Raw genomic sequence first — 25,823 nt, 5'->3', positions numbered from 1 at the left:
TCTACTCCAAATGCTAACGGATCAACCGACAAGCCATAGCAAGTAAATGCTATAACCCTTTTCCAACACCTTATGGGCAAACTCAAGAAAACAAGGTACCAACTTAAGCTTAGCACAATGGATCACCTCCGAGAATCCAGTTAAAGCTACTACAATGCTACTACGTGCAGGTAGACTAGCTTCACCATCAACCACTTTGGGGTTGATCATCATTTACCCAAGCAACTTCGTAAACACATTGCTCATTATCACATGGATATGGTATAGAAATCACAATGATTTGATCATCAATTGAGCAATACCACGAGCAATGCCAATGTTATTACTTCAAAGGTTTATATGAGTATCAAGTGCTAACTCAATTCGACAAAATGCAACATAAATGCCACACTCCACTGATAGAGACTTACAACACCCAATATCACTAACTTTTGTTCACAACAAGGACAAGCTCATGCCACTCTCTTTCCGACCAAACTCAACACTAATCCAACACCAAGCTACTCAAGGAGCAATAGCAAGGTTCCTCGAAAAAGAATTGAGCATTGCAACCCAAGTCTTCCAATAGCAAGCTTAGACAAAATGGTTTAGCGCTTCACCGCTATCCATCCCACAACTCACTATTTGTAAGACTATCATTTCCAACACGCATCAAGATAGGGACTCTTGATTGCATAATATGAACATAAGCAATGAGTTAACACCTCGTTACGAATCATTTCTCCAAAAGAGAAGATGATTTACGTATTTGATCCTCCATCCCTGATGACTCTCTTTTCGGTCTCAACTTTGACCAAACCTCAAGCTTGCTTTCACACTGCCTTCAGTTCAATCGAAGAAAAGTTTATGAGAGAGCACGGCCATGATTACTTGAACCAATAGATTAATCCCTATAGTCTTGATTGATCCACTTATAATCATGCCTAGGAAGGATCCACTAGTGCCGTGCTAAACAGCTACGGACCAGCCTATTTGCCACTCATAGCAAACTCAGGGAAAGTTTACTTTCACCCACGGTACATGGAACAACTCATGGAACCACCGATAGGCTAACATTAATCCTGCCAACTCTAAGTGTAACCTTGAGTTGCTAATGTGCCTCACTCACGAGCCCAAGCGCAAACTCGTGCTACTGAAACAACTCAAGCCTTCTTATGAGCCCAAGAGCAAGCTTATATAATACGGTACAAAACGGTAACCAAATCCATACTCAAGGAACAATTGCGAAGTCTTTGCACCAAAACGTGTACGCACTCGGATCACCGTTTTCATCTCTGCGTATGCAACGAGACTAGTTGCCCAATCTCATTGAATAGTACTCGCTGAGACTCATCCTCTGATACCAAATGTAGCGCACGTGGTTTTGACCCTTTATCCTATGGTGATTTACCATAGGATAACACCACGAAGCGGAACCTAAACCCTCTTTGTGCCACGTGACAGATGCCACGTGTCATATACCACGTGTCCGTGCCACGTGTCCATAGGAACCCGAGGTTCAGGGCCTTGGGCCATTGAACGAAGGAACGGTGCCAAACTCCCAAGCGTGACGCCAAAGAGTGATGGAACCGGACCACGGAGCAACTCCCGAGCATATAGCCCAAGGAGCGAAGGGACAGGAGCCCGGAGCGACTTGGAACAGTCCTGGAGCAACCAGCATACCAATGCCAGGACCAGCACGCAAAACGGAGCCAAACGGAGTCTGGCGCTATTTCAGCATACCGGTGGCCTAATGTGAGGATATGGGTACTCCACCAGCTAGCATGGAATGGAACTTGGGCTTAGACCCAAGCCGGACGCAGAACAAGGACAGGCACGCAAGCGGGAGCTAGACTATGCCTTAGGTTGGTCGGCCATGCCCGACCTACCCACTATCCCTACTATACATTTGGAACCCCCCATAGCCCCCCCCCCGTTGAGGAACACACGCTTTGGGCTTTCACCCCAAGCCTCCCTTAGTATTAGGAGTTAGTCTCTGGGACAAGCTCGAAACTTACTAAATATGGAATGTCCTTAGATTGCGAATTTGGACACGGGACGAACACCATTGTGGTCAGGCCGATCTCTACATTCCGTAGATATGCCAAATGAGCAAATCTGGACACTTTCCATAAATAGCATCTGGGACAAATTGAGACTAACACAAAGGGCATGATAGCGAGGGTGTTTGGCAGACACGGTAAGCTATCATCTAGCGATGTTGAGGGACCAAGCTTAATATCGCGGGGGTTCCCAACACTAGCAAGTGCAAGTCAACGAATGAGTTTCTCTAACCAGGTCAAGTATGCTTGACTAATAGCACTTAGGAATTCCATCCTTATGCCCATCTAGTCAAGTGCACACGCGAGGACCAGTTTCTCAACTAGCTTAGGCGGAGACTAATAACGGGTCTAGCAATACCGACCTCCTGCCGTCGTGGCAGTAAGGTAAGAGTGTCCGTAAGGATTGGCCGACAGGTAACTTTCGATACCCGAAGTCACATTCGCGACAGTAATTTCCCATGAGATATATAATGCATTTTATTTCTCTTCCTTTTAACTAAATTGAAAAAGGGGTAATTGTTTAATGAGATAGCCCTTAATAGCTATTTTATCCCCATTTATCCCCTAAAGTTCTAAGAATTCATAGTGATAGCATATCTAAATCTTATCCTATCATTACATGTGTTATAAGTATGTTATGATGCTCTTTGCTCTTCATGACACAATCATTGTAATAATTACATAGCTAAAACTAAGAAGTAAAAACCTAAGAAAGAAAATTCTATATTGCACTTTGCAATATATATAAACTCAATAAACCACTGCAATATTAAAAACTTATATGTGTGATTAAGAACACAAAGAATCAATAAAACTAACACCTTATCATGGCTATAATACAAATTATTTACTCAATGCCCCAAACACCAAAAAAAGCATTGCACTTGCATATGTGCTCCAATTGACTGTATTTGCTGCTACTCCAATTAATTGCTACTTAGATTAGAGTACCACACCATAAACAAGCTGCAAGTAATTAAAAGTACTTGCTAAAGTAATCAAAATACTATATTTACATTAGAGTGCGTTATAATTGAAAATGAAACACAGCAATGTGAAATGAGAGGTAAATAGAATACAAAAGAAATGGTAATAATCTCAAGATCACAAATCTACATACAATGATATAAGAATAGGAAAAAAAACTCTCACTAAATTTATAATAACATCATATTATTTTAGATGATGTGGTATTAGTCTTATGTTCTGAAGTGTTGTACTCCATGTATATATAATATATTTTATTAGTCAAGTTTCAATTGTTTTTATAACAATTGACAAGGAATTGTATGCATAATATTTTTGCATAAAACTCAAAAAAAAAGTATATCTAAATATGTGTAAATATATAATACTCCCATATACAATTATATATTTGTTGCAATATTGAGTGCATAAAATGCTTGCAATAGTCATCATGAATTACAAATTTTGTATTTTCATGACAATTTTGATAAATAACATTTTCATTATAAAAATAGAATTTGTAGTCCTATAAATCTATATTTTTTTATTAAGTTGCAAAATAAAAATATAATAGTGTATATTAAAATAGGAATTGAAACCCACTTATAACTCACTTTGAGTTCCAAGATGTTTGTTTAGCAATAATATCCAATGTTGGCCAGCACCATTGTTAAATGCTTTGATCTACTACTCAAAAGGGCGGATTAGAGGGAGTAATCTAATCCAAAAATATTTCCTTGCACCAAGAGCCTTGTCCAAATTGTGTACTTTCTTAGTGGTTTGAAGTTTAAGACTTTGGCACCTGATTTCTCACGTTCTAAAGCACTATTTCTCTTGTTAATTTGCAAGATAGATCTTATTTCTTGTTTTGAGATTTTATTTATATCATTCTGTCAGAAGAAAGCTTTAACATGATTTCTTATTCTCCGTTTAAGCTAAGATCCAGTTTCCAAGCCATTCTATGAGGTTGCAGCAAATACCAGTACTCTTTCACATAGGGTTCTTGAGCAATCGCAGGGACGCGATTCCACTGGCGAGCAGCGCCGCCGCTGCAATCTTGCCGCCATTTTCAGTGCCGAACTCGGCGACATTGATCCTGGCGTCGATCCATTTGTAGAGCGCGAGGTATGAATCATGGCCGAGGAGTGTGTAGAGCAATCGCGCCGGGAAGAGGATAGCCTGGTATGCCGCTGGGAGGTAAGCAGTGAGGCCGAGCGCGTCAAACAGGGCATCCAGGAACCAGTCGCTGTGGACCGAGGCGGCGACTCCGTTGACGACGATAGTTCCTTGGAGAGTCAATGGATTATAGAGGCCGGGCTTTGTAACGATCGAGATTCGTGTGACTGGGAATGGAGTCATGATCGAATTGTTGGTGGGCGATGAAGCGGTCAACACATCTCCGACAAGAACGTCTTGCGCACGCTTGAATTCGACTCCACCTAGAAATGGTTCGTGAGCTTGGTGGAAAAAAAAGTGGTGGAAGGAAGAGATGACACACACCAGCTTTGAGCAGCGTTGGCACGAAATGCAGGCGCGAGAGCTCAAGGGTCTTTGAGTGGGATAGTTCCAGGTTGACGAAGTCACTCTTCTGCTCCAAGTCTCGGTGGCCGAAAGCATAGATTTCACCGAACTCGAGCCTCCCGTTCTTGAGCGTCCCAACCTTCACGACGCGAGCAGAGGAAAACGGTTTAGTGGAAGCGATGGATGATCAGGATAGATACCTTGTCACCGATTTGGAGCTGGCTCATCGTCTTTGTCTCGCCCGTGGAAGTTTGCACCGTTGCATCCCCAGGGAAGCACGCACTCACGCAGCCAGCAGCCGCGCCAAGCTCAGCACTCACTCCCAAAACGCCAGCGATGCAGAAAGGTGCCAATGGTCCCAGTCCCAAGCAACCTCCAGTTCCCAACACTCCCGTGATTGCACCTCCGATTGCTCCTGCAAAAAGGAAGGAACGAGCTAACATATGGATCACCCCGAGGTACCTTTCCCTGCTTCTTCTTTGCAGCCACCAAGCAAGAATCTTCGAGCTGCCTGGTGATCGCCAGAAGAGTTTGTGAGCAGTAGTTGCTGCTCGAGTTCCAAGCGCTTCTTGTAGAGGCTTTCCACGTCACTGCCGGTCATGTACACACCACAGCCAGTTCTTCCAGCGTTGCTTGGGCAAACAATCTGGTAAGCATCCAGTGATTTATGTTGCTGCAAAATGATCACTCAACTTACAGCACTCTTGCGGCCATAGTTGTCTGTGAACACGAACTGCGTTCCGGATGAATCTGGAGCGGCACCACAGCCACCGGTTGCGACCACCTAGAGATAGCTTCCAGTCGTCAGCAAGAGAAAGATTAACGTAACAAAGGTACTTATCTAGACTCTACCTTTAACGTGAGGGTCTCGGATCCTCCCCAGTCGCCATCTATCTTTGCAGTGTACTCCTGTCTTCCAGTCTGGACAATCTTCTGGCAGATGTTGGTGATTGCACTCGCGGGAACCGAGCCCCAAAGCATTGCGGGAGTCTTTGATGCGAGAAGAGACGACGCGATCTGATCGCCAGTGGTTCCAATGAAGGTGTTTGGCTTGCCTTTGGTGAGGCTGGGAGTCGTGGCTGTGAAACTCAAATCTTGCGCATTGCAAAAGTGGGAGATCACAGCAAGAACAAGAAAAAACGCGACGAGACTCTTCATTCTCTCTCCTCTATAAACTTCTTTTTCCAACTCTGAACTTCTATGCTTGCTTGCAATCCTTATAAATGCTGCAAGTCCAAAGTTGTAAGAAGAGAGATTTTTTCATGACCAACCACATTGCAACACTTGAAAGAGCTAAGAATATTACAAAAGGAAAAGTATCCTTGGCTCTGTAGCTCCTGCTTATGTGTACCAGAGATGAGAGAAGGCCTTTAAATCGATTGATCTTGTCCGTTTAAAGTGGAGGTATTGATGATCACGGCAAGAAATATTCAAGGTTTCTTCACGTGAAAGGAATCAAATCTAGACACAAGTGCATTGCTGGAAAGAAGACGGGTGTTTCTATTGACCAGATTGTGAAAAGTTTGTAAACAAGTCTATTTTAATTGGTGGATTCAATATCCCACATGAATCAATGAATATAAAACTACAATCATTTCATAAGGCATGAATGAAAACTGAAAATACCTAAGGTTTATGGAGTTAATCATTCAGTCTAGAACTTTGTTTAGGAAAAAAGATCTTTTTATTTCCCACATGATCATGAATCTAATGGAGAACATTCTGGGATTTACATAACTAAAAGCAATTGAATAATAGAGTCGTGTTTAGGGTTGTGGGCCTTTTTTGAAAAGGCGATAAAAACATAATAAAATTGCCAGATTCCCCAACTCTTGCATTATTACTAACTCTGAGTGGGATAAATCCCAGTAAGCATCGCAGGAATAAAAGTTACACATGGTGTCATTATTTTTATTCTACTTTTTCAGAAAATAAATAAACCTGTAGATCATCAAAATTTCTAACATGAAGATTTGCTGCTTGAAAATTCACTGCAGATCCCTTGGAACATTTCTCACATCCACAAATAGAATATTCTAGATTTAGTTGAAGGGTGAGTAAAGGTATTTCGTAGGGAAGCAATTCACAGTGCATCGCCATTGTCAGAAGGAGAGTGAAGAACTCCTCTATCTTGGCAACGGGCATGCCTGATGTCTTCAACCATTCTATTCCCTGCGTCCAGGATGCACAAGATTGTGGAGCAGCTCCAGGCAGTGGTTTCTAGACGCGCTGGAACTTGCCATGGCTGGCGATCACCAGATGCTAGCAATTGATTGGCAAGAAGTTTTGCACGGGCTATGGATGCCATGCCAATCTCAGCCAAGTTCTTTTGTACTGATCGTTCTCACAGTCGTAAACATATATTTGAAATGTCCATTGATTCAAAGGTAAACAAATAATTTCACATAGGGAATTAAAAGTGGGAATGGTGTTGGAGAAGTACCCAACGCTTCTTTTCGAATCTTGGAAGTCCATCCACGAGAAGCTAAACGGCAAGGAATGGTTTGATAATATCCATGGAGCTTGCTGGTACAAGCTAACACCGGAGGAGGAGGAGCAGTACAAGGACTTCCGTCCACTACATGCCATACTGCTAACGACGGCGAGTAAGTGCGTCAGTTTGCATGAATGTTTATGTTTGCTGCTGCTACAGGTCAAGCATTTGAGACTCGCTTTACGACGCCCTGAACAAGATCAAGCGGGAGACTGATTTTTCACGTGTCGTTGGTCTCTTCCAGTCCAGCGGCTGGGGTAAGTCAAGGGTGGTTCGAGGGTTACATAGGAAACAGGTTTGGGTCATTTACTTGTCGCTGGGTTCTGGCACCTGTTATCCTCAGCTTTCAACATTTAGTAGCACTTTCCGCTACCGTGCAAGGCACTGGGAAATGGAGATCACGTAGGCCATCTCAAATGCATGAGCTACTGTCTGGACTATTGGATTGCATGTATTGAGGAGCTGGGTGGAGGACTAAGGAAAGAGGAGCCCTGGACACCACAGGTGTTTTCAGACATGATGACGATATCTAGTGGGAAGGGCTTTTGGCCGGGAGTGGAGAAGCCGATAAAAGAACTTGAACAAGGACTTCTACTCGGGAAGATAGAGGCTACTACTCAGTTCAGCCACTGAAGTCTTCAACAGGCATATTCGTGAGGTCCCTGCTTTGGGAATTGTTGGGGAGATGACAGACCAACATTTGAAGCTGTTGCTCGTCTTCGATGAAGCCCGATCGCTGTTACCTTCCAGGAAAGAAAATGTGTGCATCCCACTTCGAAGATCTACAGGAACAGTTTAACTCACACTACATCCAGGGTCGCCAGTTTCTTAGGACCCGAGTGGTGCAATCCTTCTGCGCGGAGTCGGAATCCGGTCCCTGGGTTTTATCTTCTGTCTCCTTTAATTGCCTTCTTTAAGGGAGATATCTGGGAAAACAGCGGGATTGTTTTGAGGAGGTGGTTAGTAACAAGTGGATGATCAAGTATGGCTGGGTCTCTCTACCTGAGCAACCTTGCCAAGAATCCTACCTCTGAATCCTGCTTAGGAGCTACAGATGCAGTTAAAGCAGAGTTGTTAAGAGAGGTATTTGGGCTTGTGCAGTATAATCTTACTTTGGTTACAACTAAAGATATCACCTGGTACAGCGAGATATCACTCGGTACAACGACCATGTGTGCATTGCCATATTAGGAATCAGATATAGGATTTTTATAGATCCTTTGTCCAAATTTATGGAGGATTTAATGTTAATTGCATTGTACATGACAAACATAAGTTTATAAGTGAATAATGGCTGACCTATTGTGACCTATATGAATAGGTGAATAATATATAATAGGTGTAGGACATAAGTCAAAACTAAAATCATGGACTGCTTGTCATTGATTGCTGACTTGCTGAAGATTTTAGACAATATACAGGTGCTACGATGGGAGATTGTTAAGATGACGCCAAAAGATTGCTTCAGGAGGCACCAGGTCATTAAGCAGGTCTGGGCATTGGGATCTTGAATACTAATTAATTGACTGTAAAGTGAGTGGAAAAGTCACTGTAATTGTCTTGTTGCAGTTTTCCCAAACACAAAAGAATACTATTCATTACGAAATGACACTAGAATGTTATACTCTATCCATGGAATAGTTTGCCAAAATTGAGCCAAGGTGGATATAGACCCCACGACAATCTGATGGTTGGTTTCAAAGCCTCCTGGATATTGGATCCAGAAGTCTTGTCGTTAATGCATCTACAGGAGTTCTCCATCCTGTAGAATGTAGAATGCAACGCCAGCTCCATTGACCTCTTACAAACAGGCCTTGTGTTCAAAATGAAACAATTGGGATAGGACAAACCAGCTTGACAGGCCACCAGGCAGAGCTCTCATGTTTCTCTAGCACCTTCAATTCCTTCTACTGCAAGGACATTGTTCCAAGGTTCGACTTCCATTCTTGACCAAGTATTGAGAACTTATTGAGAGGAACTTCCAAAAGTTCCTCCAATCCTGTCATTGTCATTAGCACTTGTCGCCACCCAATTCTACAGCCGATTGTCCAGTCTAGAGTAAATGACTTTCCAGAATGGAGATAGGACAGAAGTAGAAGGAATCAGAGGTCTTTCTAAAGCTTTCAAGCTGACCATGAAAGAGATCTCTCTTGATGGATAATCAAGAGAAAGTAAGCCAAGATCAAAGCTATCCATGACACTCGGCCTTCTAAACTTCCCATTTTGAGCATATGCTACAACCATGGAAGCCACTCCTCATTGGCATCCTTTCAAATGCTAGCTTTGCCATAAAATTTATTTTGATGAGTTTAAAATTAAAATACTAGTAGGTTGAACATCAAGGATCCAAAATTCAAAATTGAATTTCGAGATAAATAATAGCCATTGGTGGGGACACTAGAAATGCCTATTTGTTGCATCCTTCCTCAAACATCATTAACATCCTTGTATCATTCCATCTTTCCTTGGTTGGCTCTTAAATTGTTTTCCTTTCTGAATAAGCAAGCTTGTCCTTAATGTACCCCTTTCCAAACGAAACAATGCCAGCAATCATGTCTTAAAAAAGGTAGGCCTTGTGTCTTAGAAAAAGGTGGACTTGTGTGGTTTAACTTACCACTAGGTTTGGCTTCCAAAGAGATATAATATTTTTGGGATTCTCCACTATAATTATTTGGACTTATCAGGTTTCTTTTTTCTACTCTTCTTGCAATTCCCAGATGTTTTAAAGCATGAAGACACTCCCAATCCAAAGATCCTTTAGCACACCCTTAACTCTAGTATAATGCTTTATTGTGCTTTCCACACAATATGCTTATGCTAATGATAAGCTCTTTACTCCAGTGTCATAAATTTTTATAGCAGCTCTTTTATTTTTTATGCCTTATGTTAAACAATACACTATTTCATTTATATGGGCATTTTGTTTTTCTGTTAGTGCATACCTTTTTCTGTTCTAAAGCATATGATTATGGGATAAAATATGGATATACTATTATTGTGGATCTTTAAAATCTTGGGGGATAAATAAAGATGAAATATCCATTAAAGGCTCTTTATTAAGTAATTATTATTTTTAATTGGTTTAAGAGGAAATAAATATAATATAATACATTCATATGTTGCTATCTATTGTTGATGCACCTTTTTGCCCATGCCTTTTACTTGCTTACTCATGCCTTTTGCTTGTAATTCCCACTTGCAATTTTTTTTACCCATGTTTGCCCACTCTCAGCACATGCCTTGATTTTTTTTCCCTATTAATTTCATCATACTAAAAAATTTACATTTTTTCTATGGTATCAATTTCCAAAGGTGAATAATAAATTTAAATTCATATTTATTCAAGAAAATCATTCAAAATCCATCATGGCTTAATAAGATGCATTAATCTATGAAGTTTTATTTTAAAAAATATTTTAGATTAAAATTTATCTAAATCAAATAAAACTTAAGTCTTATTATGTATATATTACATAAAGATGTTAATAAGTTCCTAGATGATGAGAGGAGACAAAGTGGTAAAGTGGATTTTTACCAATTTTATAATAAAAATCATGATCATAAAGATTTGAAACAACCAAAAAATATAAAATTTTATCATCAATAATGTATTTAATTTGATAATAAAATATTATTACTAACTTTTTCATACATGAAAATGAATGATAATGAATGATTTATATAATTTAATGAGATTTTATATTAAAAATTATAAAAGTTACTTCCTCAACAAAAGATTTCTCTAATAATCTAGTATTATCATTGTTAATTTGATAAATACCATTATTTTTTATTAGACAAGTCATTCCTCTATCAAAAGTTATAAAAGTTACTGTACAACAAAAGATAATAAATATATTACAAGATTTTCCTAATGAAAAAGCTTTTTTATCAATAATTGATAATAACTTAGAAATGATACAATAGAAAGTTTTATATTTTAAACTTAGACCAAATGATTTTATTTATATTATAGTAAAATTTCAACAACACATCTATAATTATGGTACATCTTTAAAAGAAATAAAACTTAGATAATATAAAAAAAATTTAATAGTATAGAAAAAAAAAATTTATTAGGTAGAAAAACATAAAAAATAAATGCTTTAAAAACTTTAATATTAACAAAGAATAAATGAAAAAGTTGGCAAAACTCATTTTATCCATATGTTATATTAAAATGCATTAAAATAATAAATTTTAGCTAAAGGAACATAGAATAAATTTAGAATGTGCATTGTTTGAAATTTAAAATATTTTATTTAAATTTGGTCAAATTTTTATGGAAATTTGAAAAAAAATAAAGGCAAACACACTAAGGAAGGCAAATAATGTATGTATTTGTGGAAAAAACATGCCATATAAGTGGAGAGAAAGTCAAAGAACATGTTTAATAAGAGAATACTTACATACACTTTATAAAGCATTAAGTTACTCCTTTGTCTAATGTCCGCCACGTATGCTTGCGCCACGTCGGACAGTAATGGCCACTAGTTTTCTTTGTGCCACGTATCCTCCAGTCTAGAAGCACGTATCGTTGTGTCAAGGCGCCAAGCCAGGAGCCAAGCGCTCCACACATCGCATTGCGCGATCCACCAAGGTATTTTAGGGACTCTAGAACTCCAAATCCTCGCATTAGCAGTGTAGCTCGCATTGGAATCCACGATCGTCTAGCAATGGCGTCGGCCACAGCCAGCGTTGTGGCGATTCGAAGCCCTAGCTCCAGCGCGCTGGGCAAGGATTACCTCGGCCACAAGCTCGCGGTAAGCATCCAGCCTCTGGCAGTGCAGAGCTCGAGAATCCATGTTGCCGCATCCCAGCAGCAAGATTCTAGTGCCAGTAGCACCGGTAGGAGAGGATTGCTGAGAAAGATCGGTCTAGGCGTGGCTGGAATCTCGTCCTTGGTGGCTCAAAAGGCTAGAGCAGCGGAAGAACAGCAAGGGGTGGCCTCGTCAAGGATGTCCTACTCGAGATTTCTGGAATACTTGGACATGGATCGAGTTAAAAAGGTGGATCTTTTTGAGAATGGAACAGTGGCAATCGTGGAAGCTGTGTCACCCGAGCTTGGAAACAGGATCCAGAGAGTGAGAGTCCAGCTTCCAGGATTAAACCAAGAGCTGCTACAAAAATTCCGGGAGAAGAACATCGACTTTGCTGCTCATATACCACAGGAGGATCTGGGTTCCACCGTCGTCAACTTGCTTGGAAACTTAGCGTTTCCTCTTTTGCTCGTGGGTGGGCTCTTTCTTTTGTCACGAAGAGGAGGTGGAGGAATGCCGGGCGGTCCAGGGAATCCTCTGGCTTTTGGAAAGTCCAAGGCCAAGTTCCAGATGGAACCAAACACTGGGGTGACGTTTGCGGATGTTGCTGGAGTTGACGAGGCAAAGCAGGATTTCATGGAGGTGGTAGAGTTTCTAAAGAAGCCCGAGAGGTTTACTGCTGTGGGTGCAAAGATACCGAAAGGTGTGCTGCTGGTTGGGCCTCCAGGGACGGGGAAAACTTTGCTGGCCAAGGCCATTGCAGGAGAAGCTGGCGTGCCGTTTTTCTCAATCTCGGGGTCAGAGTTTGTGGAGATGTTTGTCGGGGTTGGAGCTTCGAGAGTGCGGGACCTGTTCAAGAAGGCCAAGGAGAATGCTCCATGCATTGTTTTCGTCGACGAGATTGATGCGGTGGGAAGGCAGAGAGGCACAGGAATCGGAGGAGGAAACGATGAACGAGAGCAAACTTTGAACCAGCTGTTAACGGAGATGGATGGCTTTGAAGGCAACACGGGTGTTATAGTGATCGCCGCCACCAACAGGTCAGATATTCTCGACGCTGCACTGCTGAGGCCAGGAAGATTTGACAGACAGGTAAGTCTGAAGATGCAATGCTCGTTCATCCTAAATGATTTTTCTTTCCTTCGATAGGTGACTGTAGATGTGCCAGACGTGAGAGGCAGAACTGAGATTCTGAAAGTTCACGGAGCAAACAAAAAGTTTGAAGAGGACGTCAAGCTGGACATTGTTGCAATGAGAACTCCTGGCTTCAGTGGAGCGGACCTTGCGAACCTTCTGAACGAGGCAGCAATCCTGGCTGGGAGAAGAGGAAGAACTGCGATATCCGCAAAAGAGGTGGATGACTCCATCGACAGGATTGTAGCTGGAATGGAAGGAACCGTCATGACCGATGGGAAAGTGAAAAGCCTGGTTGCTTATCACGAAGTCGGTCACGCTGTTTGTGCGTAAGTATCCGGCTACGTTTTCAGTCTTCCATGACTTACAATGTGTTTTGCAGAACACTGACACCGGGACACGATCCCGTCCAGAAACTGAGCCTGGTTCCACGAGGACAAGCTCGCGGATTGACATGGTTCATACCAGGTGAAGATCCAACTCTTATCTCCAAGCAGCAAATCTTCGCCAGAGTCGTGGGAGCCCTGGGTGGCCGAGCTGCGGAAGAGGTTATCTTTGGAGAGCCAGAGATGACAACCGGTGCTGCGGGCGATCTGCAGCAAGTCACACAGATGGCTCGCCAGGTACTTTGCGTGCTCCATTCCATGAATCCACTGGGAGAGGCTGAGGTCACGACGATGATTTTTTGCAGATGGTGACGGTGTTTGGAATGTCGGAGATCGGTCCTTGGTCGCTCGTCGATCCCTCGGCACAAGGTGGCGACGTGATCATGCGGATGATGGCGCGCAACAGCATGTCGGAGAAGCTCGCCGAGGACATCGACAGGTCTGTGAAATCCATCGCGGACAAGGCGTACGAGATCGCGCTGGGTCACATTCGGAAGAACAGAGCCGCCATCGACAAGATCGTCGAAGTTTTGCTGGAGAAGGAGACGATGGCGGGTGACGAGTTTAGAGCGCTGCTGTCGGAGTTCACAGACATCCCTGCGCTCAACAAGGTGCCTACAGCTCCAGAGGATGCTCCACTCCCAGTTTAAAAAGGCTCTGTAAAAAAACGAGTTATACTAACTTCATGAGTGAATGTTTTGGATTGGAACTATAAATATCCTCTTAGAATATTCATGTATTTTGAAGTAATTTACAAGACCCAAATGCTCAAGATTTTAAATGCCTCACCAATTTGCCTAGTGCATTGCCATGCCCAAGCTCCACTGCTCCATCACACGTAGCATACCAATTCCTACCGCCACGCCTAAATCACATATCAGTGCATTACATTAATGTTAATGTTATACGAATATAATAGCAGAGGACGGACCTTGGCCAAGCCTTTCCAAGCAAATTATCTCGGCAATCCAAAGAAAAGAAAAGCTCGATGCCCAGGGAGAGGAGAGGATCACGTCTCACTCCCATCGCCATGCCTGTGTTGCCACAACCTAGACCTTAAAACTTGAGAGCTCCATGTCTCTGCATCTATTTTTCTCCCAAAGTTTAGCAAAAAGGATGTGAGAGCTTGTTCTTTAGAAGGCTCGCCCACATTTTGGCGATCAAATAATGAGCCACTGGCAGCCCAACAGAATTATATCGCGGTGGAGAATTCCATCAAACACAGCCCTTAAAAAGGAAGAGACTTGTTCTCTCGCGATCCAAATCCTGTGGATCCCAAAACCTTTGCGTCGATTCCAGTGGCTCTTACCCGCTGGAGAAGGAAGAGCTCAACAACCTGAAGCCATTGTCTCCCGCACGGGGAATAGGCTGGTGGATATTCGTATCATCCATGGAATATAAATCATAACAATATGATTATCTCCTTTGAGCATTTCTCACTTAGCTTGGTTAAGAGATTTACCTCTTGACAAAGCAGTCCTTTTCCTGAGACTTTTAGAAGCAATAGTAACTGAGTTTAACAAAGGGGTTAAATTTTACATTCGTTAGGTTAGGGTTCCCGCACTTTTACACAGTGCTTAACTTAGGATAAACCTACACCATTAAGGTCGGGTCGGGTAAGGTAAGAGTGCAAAAGTGACCGGCATACCGAGAATTGAACTCGGGACCTCTCACACCATAATGATATAATATGCTCTTAGAATATTCATTTTTGTTTTGAATAGTAAAAGTTTAACAACTGGGAACAGAAAGATCTATAACATTACAGACACAAGAAAATATCTAACATTTGTAGCACACAAATTAACTGAAATTAAGCGAGTGTAAACACCGGGAATGCAAAACAAGTAATCGGAAGATGCTGCAGTGAGCAGATTAAGGCAAGTAAAATGACCCGCACCGCCATTTTCTTGCACAGCAAGCCAACCTTGATTCATCTCGGAAATGAATACCCAAAGGTGACTTGCCTGGCACTCATAAGTTGGTTGGAAATCAGTATTTTATTCACTCACTGACTTGTGCAAGGCTTCTTCTTCTTCTTCTTCTTCTTCTTCTTCTTCCAAGGTTTGGTTTTCCCTTCCTTCCCATGCACACCACTTCGAATCTCTTCCATAGTCTTTCTTTCGCTCTCTCCTCTTACCCTTTTGGTGGCATTTGCACAGTGCTGGCACCTCTCGAATTCCATCCAAAAGAGCTCCAGCTTCCATCATTTGAGCTTCTTTCTTTCGGGATCTGAGCTTTGTCCCAAGAGCTGGATGAACTGACATAGCCGAGCTCCATCGAAGCAGCAGCGAGTAATGCAATCACCCGAGAATTCACGATCCAATAACTTCGCGCTTAGATTTGTACTTACGGGTTTAGTTTTGTTGCAGGACAGGAATGTCTCCGTTTATGCACGGCCACTCGCACGTCCCTCCGGGTTTTCGGTTCCACCCCACGGACGAGGAGCTCGTTGGCTACTACCTGTACAAGAAGGTGTCCTCGGAGGCCATCGATCTCGACATAATCCGGGACATTGATCTCTACAAGATGGAGCCATGGGACCTGCAAGGTATGGAAGAATTTGTAGCCTCTAGACTCTAGAGCATTCCAACTTCTGCAAGAATGGTAAATCTTTGACAAAGGTTGGGATCACAGAGGATTGCGCGAGCTCGGCAGATCAGAGCGAGTGGTACTTCTTCAGCCACAAAGACAAGAAGTATCCGACCGGGAGCCGAACCAACAGGGCCACAACAGCGGGGTTCTGGAAGGCAACAGGGAGGGACAAAGCCATCCACACCAAGTTCAAGCTGATTGGGATGAGGAAGACGCTGGTGTTCTACAAGGGACGGGCGCCAAACGGGCAGAAGACCGACTGGATAATGCACGAGTACCGGCTGGAGGACGAGCAAAGCGGCAGCGTAAGCTAGAAACTTGGAATCTATCTTTCTCATCTTAAAAGTACCCCAATTTTTCGCAGGAGGAAGGATGGGTGGTGTGCCGGATGTTCAAGAAGAGGCCGCCGCAGCGATGCCAGAGCACGGGCTCTTGTTCATATCTCTACGACGAGCACCAGCAGCAGCAGCAGCTGCAGCAACACCAGCAGCAGCAGCAAAACATGGCGGCGTCCAGCAGCAGCTGCATGCAAATGCAACAGCAGCCTGTGGATCTCTTCTCGTACAAGCACGAAACTTTGAATCCCAGCATCGAGAGCAGTAGAAACACGTACCAGGATCCCTTTTCTCATCTCCCGCAGCTGGAAAGCTACGAGGTACGTCCTGCAAAAACATCGCCTTTCAAGTGTCAGTAACACGAGTACTATGATTTACATTTTTCACCTGCAGTAAGTAGTAGCTTGCAAGGCGCGCCATTTTCTTCTTTACCCCTACACTGTGACATTCCAAAAGCATAAGGACGGCCACCAACACAAGCGCAAAAAGACAACATTGATAAGTCTTGCTCGATGTGAATAGCTAACCTTTGACATCGTCCGTCAACCCTGTGAAATTGTTGATCCTTCACTAACATTATCAATAATAAAGCGAGAGAGAAAGAAGATCGAGAGCGTCTCAGCCTTCATTGAAAAAACGTACCATGGATCTAGAATACAATGTCGTATGTAGCCAGCCAGTAGGCTATAGTACGACGATCTTCTCACAAACTATCTTCCCTGCATTATTCCGCTAAAAACTTGGCTGTTGCCTGCCAGTGTAGCTTCCCACTCAATGGAGTTAAACAAAACGTGAGAGAGCGTGAACACGACCTGCTTCATGTCAGGCCTCAGCAGAGGGTCTTCCTCCACGCACTGCTTGCCAAGAACTGACACCTTCAGCCGGTCGAAACAAAGCCAGTTAGATCTCACAAGGTACTCTTTGATCGAAAAATCGAATGCGACTTACTTTGTGCAAGCACTCGCTCGGGTATGTGTTGTCCAGTGTTGGATCCGCTACGTCCCTTAGCCTTCCAATGCTTACGGGGGTTGCGTCTTTCAACGCTGATAGCATCTGCAGCGCTAAGAGAATGCATCAGAAGAGAGAAAGAGAGAAATGCTATCTACATATACGCGATGCTTACAACGGAGATCAACGATCGTCTTTCCGGGGTGCTTGGGATGTGGAGTCTGCTTTTTGAAATCGCTTCCTGGCCTGTGATGAGCTCGAAAAGGACTACGCCGAACGAATACACATCGGACTTTGTAGTGGCATGTCCATTACGCATGTACCTGGTTTAATAGAGAATGACTCAGATCATCGAATTTGAAACTATAAAACTCGTACTTACTCCGGAGCAAGATATCCAAAGGTTCCTACGATGCGGGTGAGAATCCCATTCTCTTCACCTTGTTCAATTAGTTTTGCCAAACCAAAATCTGCGATCTTTGGACACCAAGAAAAAAATGAGAAAAACAAATCGATTTCACGCATCATAGAACGTACCTTTGCTCTAAAGCTACCATCCAACAAGATATTGCTTGATTTAATATCTCGGTGAAGATAATGCTGCTTTGTATGATCATGAATGTATTCTAGTCCTCTAGCGGCGTCCAGAGCAATTTGTACTCTTGTTACCCATGATAGCGGCGTGTATCCTGTGTAGAGACGCATTGAAACTTAAGAAGAGATTTCATGTCGTCATGCATACCTTTAGAAAGCGGCTCATGAAGCCTATCACTGAGCGACCTGTTTTCCGCAAACTCATACACAAGAAAGAGCTCCTCGTCACAGGAAGCATATCCAATAAGCTCCACCTAATAAAATAATCGTTAGACTTGGTAGAATTTGCAGCAACCTTTACCAAGTTGAAGTGGTGAGCCTTGCAGAGGACTTGAATTTCGACCATAAACTCCTTCGCTTTGGTAGCTTTCATTCTCTTTACTGCCACTTCCTGAAAACTCTCATCAGTTCAACGTTTTCCACAACTATTTCTCATATACCTGATTACGAAGATTCCCATGAAACACCGAGCCGTAAGCTCCCTGCCCGAGCTTTTTGCTCTCCTTGAAGCAGTCTGTGGCTGCTTCGATTTCCTCGTAGGAAAATACCAAAGGCTTCTCAACATTCGTCACTTTGCTCATGAGCTCTGAGAAGAAAAAAATGATATAAAGGAATGTTTTTGCTCGTTTCCTTTGAAGAACAGATACCTTTGGAAAATGCGGGTGTTTTGGCGACTGGAAACTCCTTTGGCTCTCGCAAGAAACATCGTCTTGCGGAATAAATCGCACACCCCAGCGCCAATGCAATCACGAGCGCCCCAGAACCTGCGATCCCGACAACAGCACCCAGTGGCAATCGAGATTTCCTTCTCTTTCCGCCAAAAACCGCTGGATTCCCTAAAACCCGTGAAAAACCTCTCAAGAAATCTCTACAAAAGCTTACGCTGCTCCTGCGCGCCGCCATCCAAGCCTGGCGCGATCGCCTCGGTGCTCCCGGGAGCTGCATTGGCGGGGCGACATAGAAATTTAGAATCAGCGAAGAAGAAATCCAAGAACCCTAGAAAACTTCTCTACGTACGTGTTGTCACTGGAATGTAGTAAACCACCCCGCTGGCCAAGAACGCGCCATTGCCGTCGATGTGGTTGAGCTGGCTGATATCGCTCCCATTGGTGCCGTACCGGAGGGCAAGGAGCGCCAGCGTGTCCTTGTTCTGGACCACGTGGCTCACCAGGTACGGATAGGTGTTACTGGAGCAGCCACATAGAAGCCAGCTGTATCCAGGAGCGGTGTTATTCTGCGCTTCCTTCCATTCCAAGCCTTGGAAGTCGCGAGGAGGGGATGGGATTCGAACCGTATAGCCGTAGAGGCGCGAGGAAGACGAGCACCCGCAAGTGATCTTCACGAAGATGGAGGTTTGATTGGAGGAGCTGGGAGCAAACATGGTGTTGTTATCGATCGCGATAGCTGGAGGCCACACATCAAACATAGATTCCACATCCTGGAGCGATTGATCCACAGGGAGCATGTAATGGAGGAACGCAGAGCATGTCCTTGCTGGGTCGGAGCAATTGAGCGGATTGGCGAGCTGGGCGGTGCCAATTGCGATGGAGGACGCGAGGAGTAGGAGACCCAGATGGATCCGTGCGCCAAATCTGCAAGAAATCATGGGGAATTGAGAGATCTGGTGGTGGATTTGGAGGATTTGCTGGCGCCCGCCCCTGGCGCCGAGGTTTCCTCGCCTAGATTTCATCGAATTGATGTGGAGGGAGAGCAAATCTAGTGACTGTTTGCTAGATAGCTCGTTTGGTGTGAGCCATTGAGACGAGGAAGAACAGAGGGATTGAGCAAAGACCGCGAAGGAGACAAAATCTGGAACAGCAGCGAGCTACATTGCATTGCAAAAGAAGTCTTCCGGATTGGAAAGGAGAAAGGAAAGAAGGGAGGGCGCTTTGATTCCCTTTGCTGAGCACAGCAAAGATGCTCGCTCGCAAGAAAACACAGAGAACGAAGATTTCTACATCGTTTGTTCTGGTAGGACCAGTTTGATCGGCGAAAGGACTGTAGTACCAATGTCCATAAATACGTATGCCCCGCCCACTGTACGCAACGCCCACGCAATCACAGTTGCCAGTCCAAAGTCAGTCAAAATGTTCGATCAGTCCACGATAGTCAAAGAGTCCACTCTAATGAGTGTTCTTGCTGGATCGCAATCTAGAGGCGAGGAAGCTCGCGATTCCGAATGGAATTGCCGTGGATTGGTATCTCTGGCTGATAAGCGGGTCGGGAACCGCGAGATTCCCCTCGAGCATCTTGACGACATTGCCCATGCCCGGCCGGGCGGATGGATCGTCCTGGATGCAGCACAGCGCGACGAGCACGAATCTCTCCACCTCGCTGCTCGAGTAGCTCCATCCCTTGAGCCTGGGATCGAGCAGCTCCACCAGGTCGCTCCGCTCGGCGTGGAAAGGGTGATGATGGTCGTCGCTATCGCTGTGGTGGTCGATCGCGTCTAGGAACTCGAGCGCTTGCTTGCCGCTCACGATCTCGAGTAGCACGATGCCGAAGCTGTAGACGTCGATCTTGCGCGAGACCTCGTAGCGCAGCCACTCGGGAGCCATGTATCCGGGAGTTCCTCGCAGCGCCGTGTCGCGGAGATTGTTGGATCCCTTGGCAGCGAAGATGGCGAGGCCAAAGTCGGAGATCTTGGCCTTGAACTCCACGTCGAGAAGGATGTTCTGCGGCTTGATATCCAGGTGGAGGATGGATTGATCGCAGCCTTCGTGGAGATAGGAGAGACCCTTTGCGATGTCAAGCGCGATCTTGGACCGAGTTCTCCAGTCGAGGAAGTTGTTATCGTCTCGAGCGAAGATCCACATATCCAGCGATCCGTTTGGCATGTACTCGTAGACCAGGAGCGTGTGCTTGTGCTCGTCGCAGCAAAAACCGATGAGCTTCACCAAGTTGGAGTGGTGGACGCTGCCGATGGCGATCACCTCGGCTCGAAACTGGTCGTCTCCGCCACCTCGGGAGCTCTCGAGCCGCTTGATTGCAACTTTGGTGCCGTCTTCCAGCATTCCATGGTAGACCGTGCCGAAGCCCCCCCGTCCCAATTTCCGGCTAAAGTTGGCGCTGGCGTTCTTGAGCTCCAGGAACGTGAACCGCCGTGGAACTCCCGGGATGGACTCGAGGAGCTCGTCACTCACGTTCTTTTGCCTGGACAGGCTCCGCAAGTAGAGCAGCGCGAGTGGAACGAGCACAAGCGTGGCGATGGCGAGAGATACCGCCAGCCACATTGCTGTTCTTCGTCGTCTTTGTCGTCCGCTACTGCTGCTCGACTGCGGAGGATTCTCGACTTTGATGAAGGCTAGCGAGGTAGCGCTGCTGCTGCCGGTGACGTTGATGAGCGAGAGAACGTTGCGGAAGCCATAGCACAGGCTCCTGTTCCGGACGTCTTTGAAGATGGCAACGTCCCAGGAACAGTTCTCCATGATCAGCTTCATGCACTCGTCCACGGAGCTCACTGGAATTCCTGCGTCAAACTGCGTCGAGAAGTAGTCCGTGTTCTCCAGCTGGATCAAACGCTGCGAGCTTGCATTTTTTTTGCAAACTAGCGGCCGGAGAAGCTCGCAAGTTCTCTTCGATCCACGAAATTCCTCCGAGGGACAGCTACAATTTCCATTCCCCGAGCAAATCCCGTATCTCCTACACTTGAATGGAAGGCTACACTCTCCCGCGAGAGGAACCTGGAACTTACTCCCCTGGAGCTTCTTGTTGAGAGGCAATGGCTTGCCGGTCTCGAAGTGGAGATTCAAGCTTCCATCGCGTTCCAGACGCATGAAACGCAAAGTCCTGTTTTTCGTCCTCACTTTGGTCCGGTCGAGCATGGTGAAGTTGGCGGAGTACACTGCGAGGAGATCTCTCGTCTTGGAAAACTTGAGCCAGCCGATGGTGGCATTGACATCGCTCTTCAAAGACCAGGCTGCGTAGCTCGACAGCGTCTGCTCCATCGTGTTGTTCACGTACATCACCACCTTTCGCTCCTCCACGACCAGCGAGTAGTCTCCAGTCCTCAAGTCCAGCCCCGACGAAGATTTGTAAGCCTCGAGCTTCTTCCCGATATGGAGCATCTGCTCGGGCATGAGAGTATCCGTTGGATGATCGAAACTTCTCCAGACTTCTGTCCCGTTGGCCGTGACAAGCACCAGATTTCCAGACATCTTGAGCTTTAGCATGCGGACTCCCAAGTTGGAGGTGTTGGTCGACCAGACGAGTCCTCTCCTTGCATCCCTGAGCTCTAAGTTCCCTTGAGCAGTAAGCACGATTGTGGATTGCGGAGAAACTGGATCGTTCCCGTTCGCCGTCCACACGAGATGATCTGGGAGGAAGCCACCATCTTTACCGAGGAAGGAGACGCCGAAAACCAGGCACTTTTGCGATCTGTTTGGACACTGTACCGAAGAGAAGCCACAGCCTATGTTCTTGGTAGCGTTGTTGACGAGAAGAACCATACCTTCGGCTACTTGTTTCGAGGACTCGATCTTGAAAGTTGTGAAGTTTCTGATCAATTGAGCTGTGGATTCTCCTGCGAACAACGTGAGAAGAACCAGCTGCGTGACGAGTATCACCTGGAGCCATGAAGGAGCTTCATCCATGCTGATCGAGTATGAAAACTTGGGAACGAAAGCATCCCTGGGGACTCCTTGCCGATCTTCGATGGACACGAAGTTACTCGTCGTCCAGCAATTATGAATAGCATGGAGCCTCGTTGCTTGGAGTTTAGTGACACCACTGTTGATGCCAGCCAAAGATGCCTGTCCCTTGCAAAAAACAATGGTATAAGACGATGAGAGATGCCTTTACAACGAACTTAGAGTAATTTTTCTATTGTAACGTAGCCTTGTTTGATTCAAGATCACACTGTGTGTTAACCTTTCTGTGTTATAGAATTAAGACACTTGGATGTTTAAGCTGAAACTACGAAACTAGAAAAAATTTACTCTACAGAATTGGTATGGAAATTTCTTACTCCTCCTTGCATGACATCAATGATGTTTGGGATCACAACGGCAACCATGAAACAGACCGCCATGAATCCTAGCCAGCGCAATCACTTACAAACAAAGACAAAGCTTCCGGATCATTGAGACAAGAACTTCGCCAAGATTTTTCTCATCTGTGATTGCGCTTTACTTCCATCTATGATCGCTCGTTCATTTGGAAGCGCAGGATCGTTCTTCGAGTTATTTTCATTTCTGTCTAGCCTCTCTGAGGGGCAAGTAGTTTACAATGTTTCCTTGACTTTATAGGTAGTCTCTTGCACGAAAACTTGTTACTTTGTAGACTTGATCCAGCGTTGCAAGTTTGTGATCAAGGCTCCAGGCTCGAGAGTCGGTTTCATGCTCGATCGGCAGGAATAAATAAAACTCCTCAATGCCTCCAATTTCACTCAGCGCTCAGCAAATTCCCTGGAAGATTTTGCTGAATCAAATCTTTGATGGAGACCCCTGGTTTCGTCCGACACGCTGTTGGAGCCAGCGAGAGCTACTTGCTTCTTGCAAAAAACAATGGTATAAGACAATGAAAGATGGCTTTCTCGCGAACTTACTGTCGGGAGACAAAACTGTCTATATCGTAGCGATTCTATTACGGCCACAACTGTGTGTAAAACTTGATCAAATTGGCGCCACTTGGATCCTTGATCAAGTGCTTGACCAGTTGCATGCGGAGCGTGTTTGGAGCAACTAGAAACGTGAGCAGTGCAAACCATATCAGCTCAGCAGAGGAGAGATCAGCTGCAAGGAAGCCTTTCCACATCCTAGCAAGAAAAGAGTCAGCTTTTCCAGTGTATTGGTTGACGTTTCAGTCGGTACCTTTCAGGAAGTTTGAAGAACGTCTGGAAGAATGTCCGCATGCTTTGCACGTCAAGCTGCAGCAGTAGCTCGAGGCCAAAGAAAAAAAATGCTCGCTGTCGTTTCCTTTCGTTAGGCCAAAGCACGTTCCATGCTACACATGAAAAAGCTCAACAAAGAAGCAATATAATATGCAAGTCTTTCTTACCCTCGAGGGCTGCGGATATGGAATCCCTTTGAAGTCGAAGATAACCAGGACTGGCTTTTCGAGGCTGTAGTGCTGCCGCAATAGCAGCTGCATAGGTAGGGGCTTCGGACAATGAACGAACAACTGAATAGCCTGCATCAATATCCACGTCTCAGACCATATGCAATGAACGAAAGCAAAGGAAAAGGAAAAAAAAAACGCTAAACCTGTTGCAGGATGAACCATGCTTGCAGCTGCACCAAATGCCAAGTGCTGCTGATTTGTGTCTGGAAGGGTGGCACCAACAGGTATATAAGACCATTCCTTGCAATAAACCAACCAGGTAAGTCGCCTGAATCCAAGATGCGGGAGCTTACTTCTTCGTACATGTGAACAACTTTCACTCCCAGCTTGTTTAACCGCGTATAAAGCCGATCCTTCAGAGTATTGAATGACATAACAGGTCTTGCAGCTAGACAGGTTTCCTGCAAAATGATCAGGTCAAGCTCGCATAGAGAAACAAAGGAAGAATTATTAACCTCAAAAAAGACTCTGGTTTCTGAGAAAGGCATGACATACAGAAACGACGGAACTTCGCCGTCTCCTGATTCAGCTTTGTAATCTCGATAGTCCATAAACACCATCACATTCGGATCGTACGGATGTTTCTCGACCTGCAATAGAAAAAAACTCAATCCTTAAACAATCAAAATGCACGATCCTCGAACCTCAACTTCAATGCCGTATGCCGTCTGGACGCTCATTCCTCGCTCTTCAAGCGCCTCGTACTTCAAAAACTTACCAGATGCCGCACCTGAAGCAAATGTAGCCAACCTGTAAACTAATGTGAATCAGGAGAACATGCCGCCGCAACGAACAGAGAACCTGCACTTGATGGATTTCCCACTTGCGCACGCAAGTGTACTCCCACTGTTCTTGTCAACCCGGGAAATATCTTCAACTTCCGAGCAGTGATACAAAACGTTCGCTTCTTGGCACCTGTCATAAAAAACTAGTTATGCTCTCGACCAACCAGACAGAACTAAAGAATGAAAAACTGTCACACACCTCCTCAGCAGTTCTTCCCGAAGTTGGTCACGTCCCACGCGACCATAAGCACGCCCCAGCAGCAAACAATCGTTATCCGTGAAGTACATAGCCGTGTCTTTCCAAGTATGCTCGATGCAACTTTCCAGCCCAAGAGCTGCCAGGAAAACAAAAGACGCAAACCGTAAAGCTCAGCTGCCTTTGACAAAAACCTGAGAGGGTTTTTTTTGCGTACCATCAAACTCGTCCTGCCAAACTCCATAGTTGTTCGTGAATGGCATGTCCGGACCCACGAGCACCACACTCAATCCTCGCCTGGCTGCCTCGGAAGCTAGCGCGAGGCCTGCTGGTCCACAGCCTATCACGGCCAGATCAAGCACCTTATCGTCAGTGAATGCCGTCAACTGGATCAAAAAACCAAAGTGAGAAAAACAAGGAAAAAGGAAATGAAGAACACCATCGAACCTTGTCAGCGATCTTTGGTTGATCCATGGGCTTCAAAGCTTGCATCTGGACGAAGCTAAGCTCTTGGCCCCCAGCCTTGACATAGTCTCCCTCGTCGACATAGTTCTTCTGGAGAGGAGCCACTGCCGCTTTGGCATAGCTTTGCTGCTTTCTTGAGCTCCTACAATAAGAAATCCTGGCAATTCCACAGCCCCTTTGTAATTCTTTGGCGAGAAAACCAGTCGAGAAGGCGGTGGATGGTTTGATCAAGGACGCCATTTCAAGAAAAGTAGCTCAACTTGCATCAACCACAAATTTCCTCTCTACGCGTGTCACGGCAAATGTATTTTAACAAATGTCTCCAGGAATGTCCGCTAGGAAAGACAAAGAATCTCCTATTCACTACAGACAGAGCTCCTATTGAAATCACCCGGCATTCCTGAAAGATCGCATGGATTCGATCAACATGGAGCATCCAATCGACAGGGGCAAGAGAATAGGATCCAAATATTCCTTACCGGGAGCGCGCATTCTCCGCCATCGCAACGATAGCAGCAACCATAGCTGGGAAGAACCCTAAA

The 25,823-nt window shown here is 44.9% G+C and overlaps 6 protein-coding genes and 1 long non-coding RNA gene across 8 annotated transcripts; 3 read left to right on the top strand and 4 right to left on the bottom strand.

The window, feature by feature from the left end:
- Window positions 1-3,860: 3,860 nt before the first annotated feature.
- Window positions 3,861-5,828, bottom strand: LOC9636441. Its single transcript, XM_002974302.2, has 6 exons — window positions 5,382-5,828; window positions 5,227-5,313; window positions 4,992-5,175; window positions 4,730-4,944; window positions 4,509-4,668; window positions 3,861-4,447 (listed from the first exon to the last, which is right to left on the bottom strand). The coding sequence occupies exons 1-6, from the start codon at window positions 5,685-5,687 to the stop codon at window positions 3,999-4,001; spliced, it is 1,401 nt and encodes a 466-aa protein (XP_002974348.1). The 5' UTR covers window positions 5,688-5,828; the 3' UTR covers window positions 3,861-3,998.
- LOC112347782 lies at window positions 4,895-5,373 on the top strand. The gene is made up of 2 exons (XR_002992856.1): window positions 4,895-5,178; window positions 5,229-5,373. It is a non-coding gene; the product is annotated as an uncharacterized LOC112347782 (long non-coding RNA).
- Window positions 5,829-11,523: 5,695 nt separating the features above from the next.
- On the top strand, window positions 11,524-14,080 carry LOC9636440 (ATP-dependent zinc metalloprotease FTSH 2, chloroplastic). Its single transcript, XM_002974469.2, has 4 exons — window positions 11,524-12,875; window positions 12,933-13,246; window positions 13,300-13,540; window positions 13,609-14,080. Exons 1-4 carry the CDS (start codon window positions 11,700-11,702, stop codon window positions 13,951-13,953), a joined length of 2,076 nt encoding a protein of 691 aa, XP_002974515.2. The 5' UTR covers window positions 11,524-11,699; the 3' UTR covers window positions 13,954-14,080.
- A 1,294-nt stretch (window positions 14,081-15,374) lies between these two features.
- LOC9658010 (NAC domain-containing protein 37) lies at window positions 15,375-16,849 on the top strand. 2 transcript variants are annotated; one of them, XM_002974468.2, is made up of 5 exons: window positions 15,375-15,597; window positions 15,681-15,854; window positions 15,941-16,203; window positions 16,263-16,553; window positions 16,627-16,849. In XM_002974468.2, the coding sequence occupies exons 2-5, from the start codon at window positions 15,683-15,685 to the stop codon at window positions 16,627-16,629; spliced, it is 729 nt and encodes a 242-aa protein (XP_002974514.2). In that variant the 5' UTR covers window positions 15,375-15,597; window positions 15,681-15,682; the 3' UTR covers window positions 16,630-16,849. The 2 variants fall into 2 exon arrangements, with proteins under 2 accessions (XP_002974514.2, XP_024534948.1); XM_024679180.1 differs by having other exon boundaries at window positions 15,676-15,854.
- LOC9658009 (lysM domain receptor-like kinase 3) lies at window positions 16,832-19,778 on the bottom strand. Its single transcript, XM_002974301.2, has 11 exons — window positions 18,793-19,778; window positions 18,658-18,714; window positions 18,423-18,602; window positions 18,216-18,361; window positions 18,077-18,166; window positions 17,924-18,029; window positions 17,719-17,870; window positions 17,564-17,658; window positions 17,357-17,504; window positions 17,182-17,286; window positions 16,832-17,108 (listed from the first exon to the last, which is right to left on the bottom strand). Exons 1-11 carry the CDS (start codon window positions 19,463-19,465, stop codon window positions 16,944-16,946), a joined length of 1,917 nt encoding a protein of 638 aa, XP_002974347.2. The 5' UTR covers window positions 19,466-19,778; the 3' UTR covers window positions 16,832-16,943.
- A 120-nt stretch (window positions 19,779-19,898) lies between these two features.
- On the bottom strand, window positions 19,899-22,804 carry LOC9658008 (G-type lectin S-receptor-like serine/threonine-protein kinase SD2-5). Its single transcript, XM_002974300.2, has 2 exons — window positions 22,742-22,804; window positions 19,899-22,526 (listed from the first exon to the last, which is right to left on the bottom strand). The coding sequence occupies exons 1-2, from the start codon at window positions 22,802-22,804 to the stop codon at window positions 19,899-19,901; spliced, it is 2,691 nt and encodes an 896-aa protein (XP_002974346.2).
- A 139-nt stretch (window positions 22,805-22,943) lies between these two features.
- LOC9636439 (lycopene epsilon cyclase, chloroplastic) lies at window positions 22,944-25,809 on the bottom strand. The gene is made up of 13 exons (XM_002974298.2): window positions 25,761-25,809; window positions 25,264-25,681; window positions 25,034-25,202; window positions 24,820-24,955; window positions 24,637-24,750; window positions 24,480-24,585; window positions 24,291-24,425; window positions 24,129-24,236; window positions 23,979-24,075; window positions 23,773-23,904; window positions 23,586-23,718; window positions 23,321-23,530; window positions 22,944-23,263 (listed from the first exon to the last, which is right to left on the bottom strand). The coding sequence occupies exons 2-12, from the start codon at window positions 25,519-25,521 to the stop codon at window positions 23,359-23,361; spliced, it is 1,560 nt and encodes a 519-aa protein (XP_002974344.1). The 5' UTR covers window positions 25,522-25,681; window positions 25,761-25,809; the 3' UTR covers window positions 22,944-23,263; window positions 23,321-23,358.
- Window positions 25,810-25,823: the final 14 nt, after the last annotated feature.

This window comes from Selaginella moellendorffii, unplaced genomic scaffold (assembly GCF_000143415.4).
Source record: "Selaginella moellendorffii unplaced genomic scaffold, v1.0 SELMOscaffold_24, whole genome shotgun sequence".
In the NCBI taxonomy this organism is placed as follows: Eukaryota; Viridiplantae; Streptophyta; class Lycopodiopsida; order Selaginellales; family Selaginellaceae; genus Selaginella; species Selaginella moellendorffii.
The sequence above is the reverse complement of the archived record's forward strand: the minus strand, read 5'-3'. Positions and strand labels throughout refer to the sequence as shown.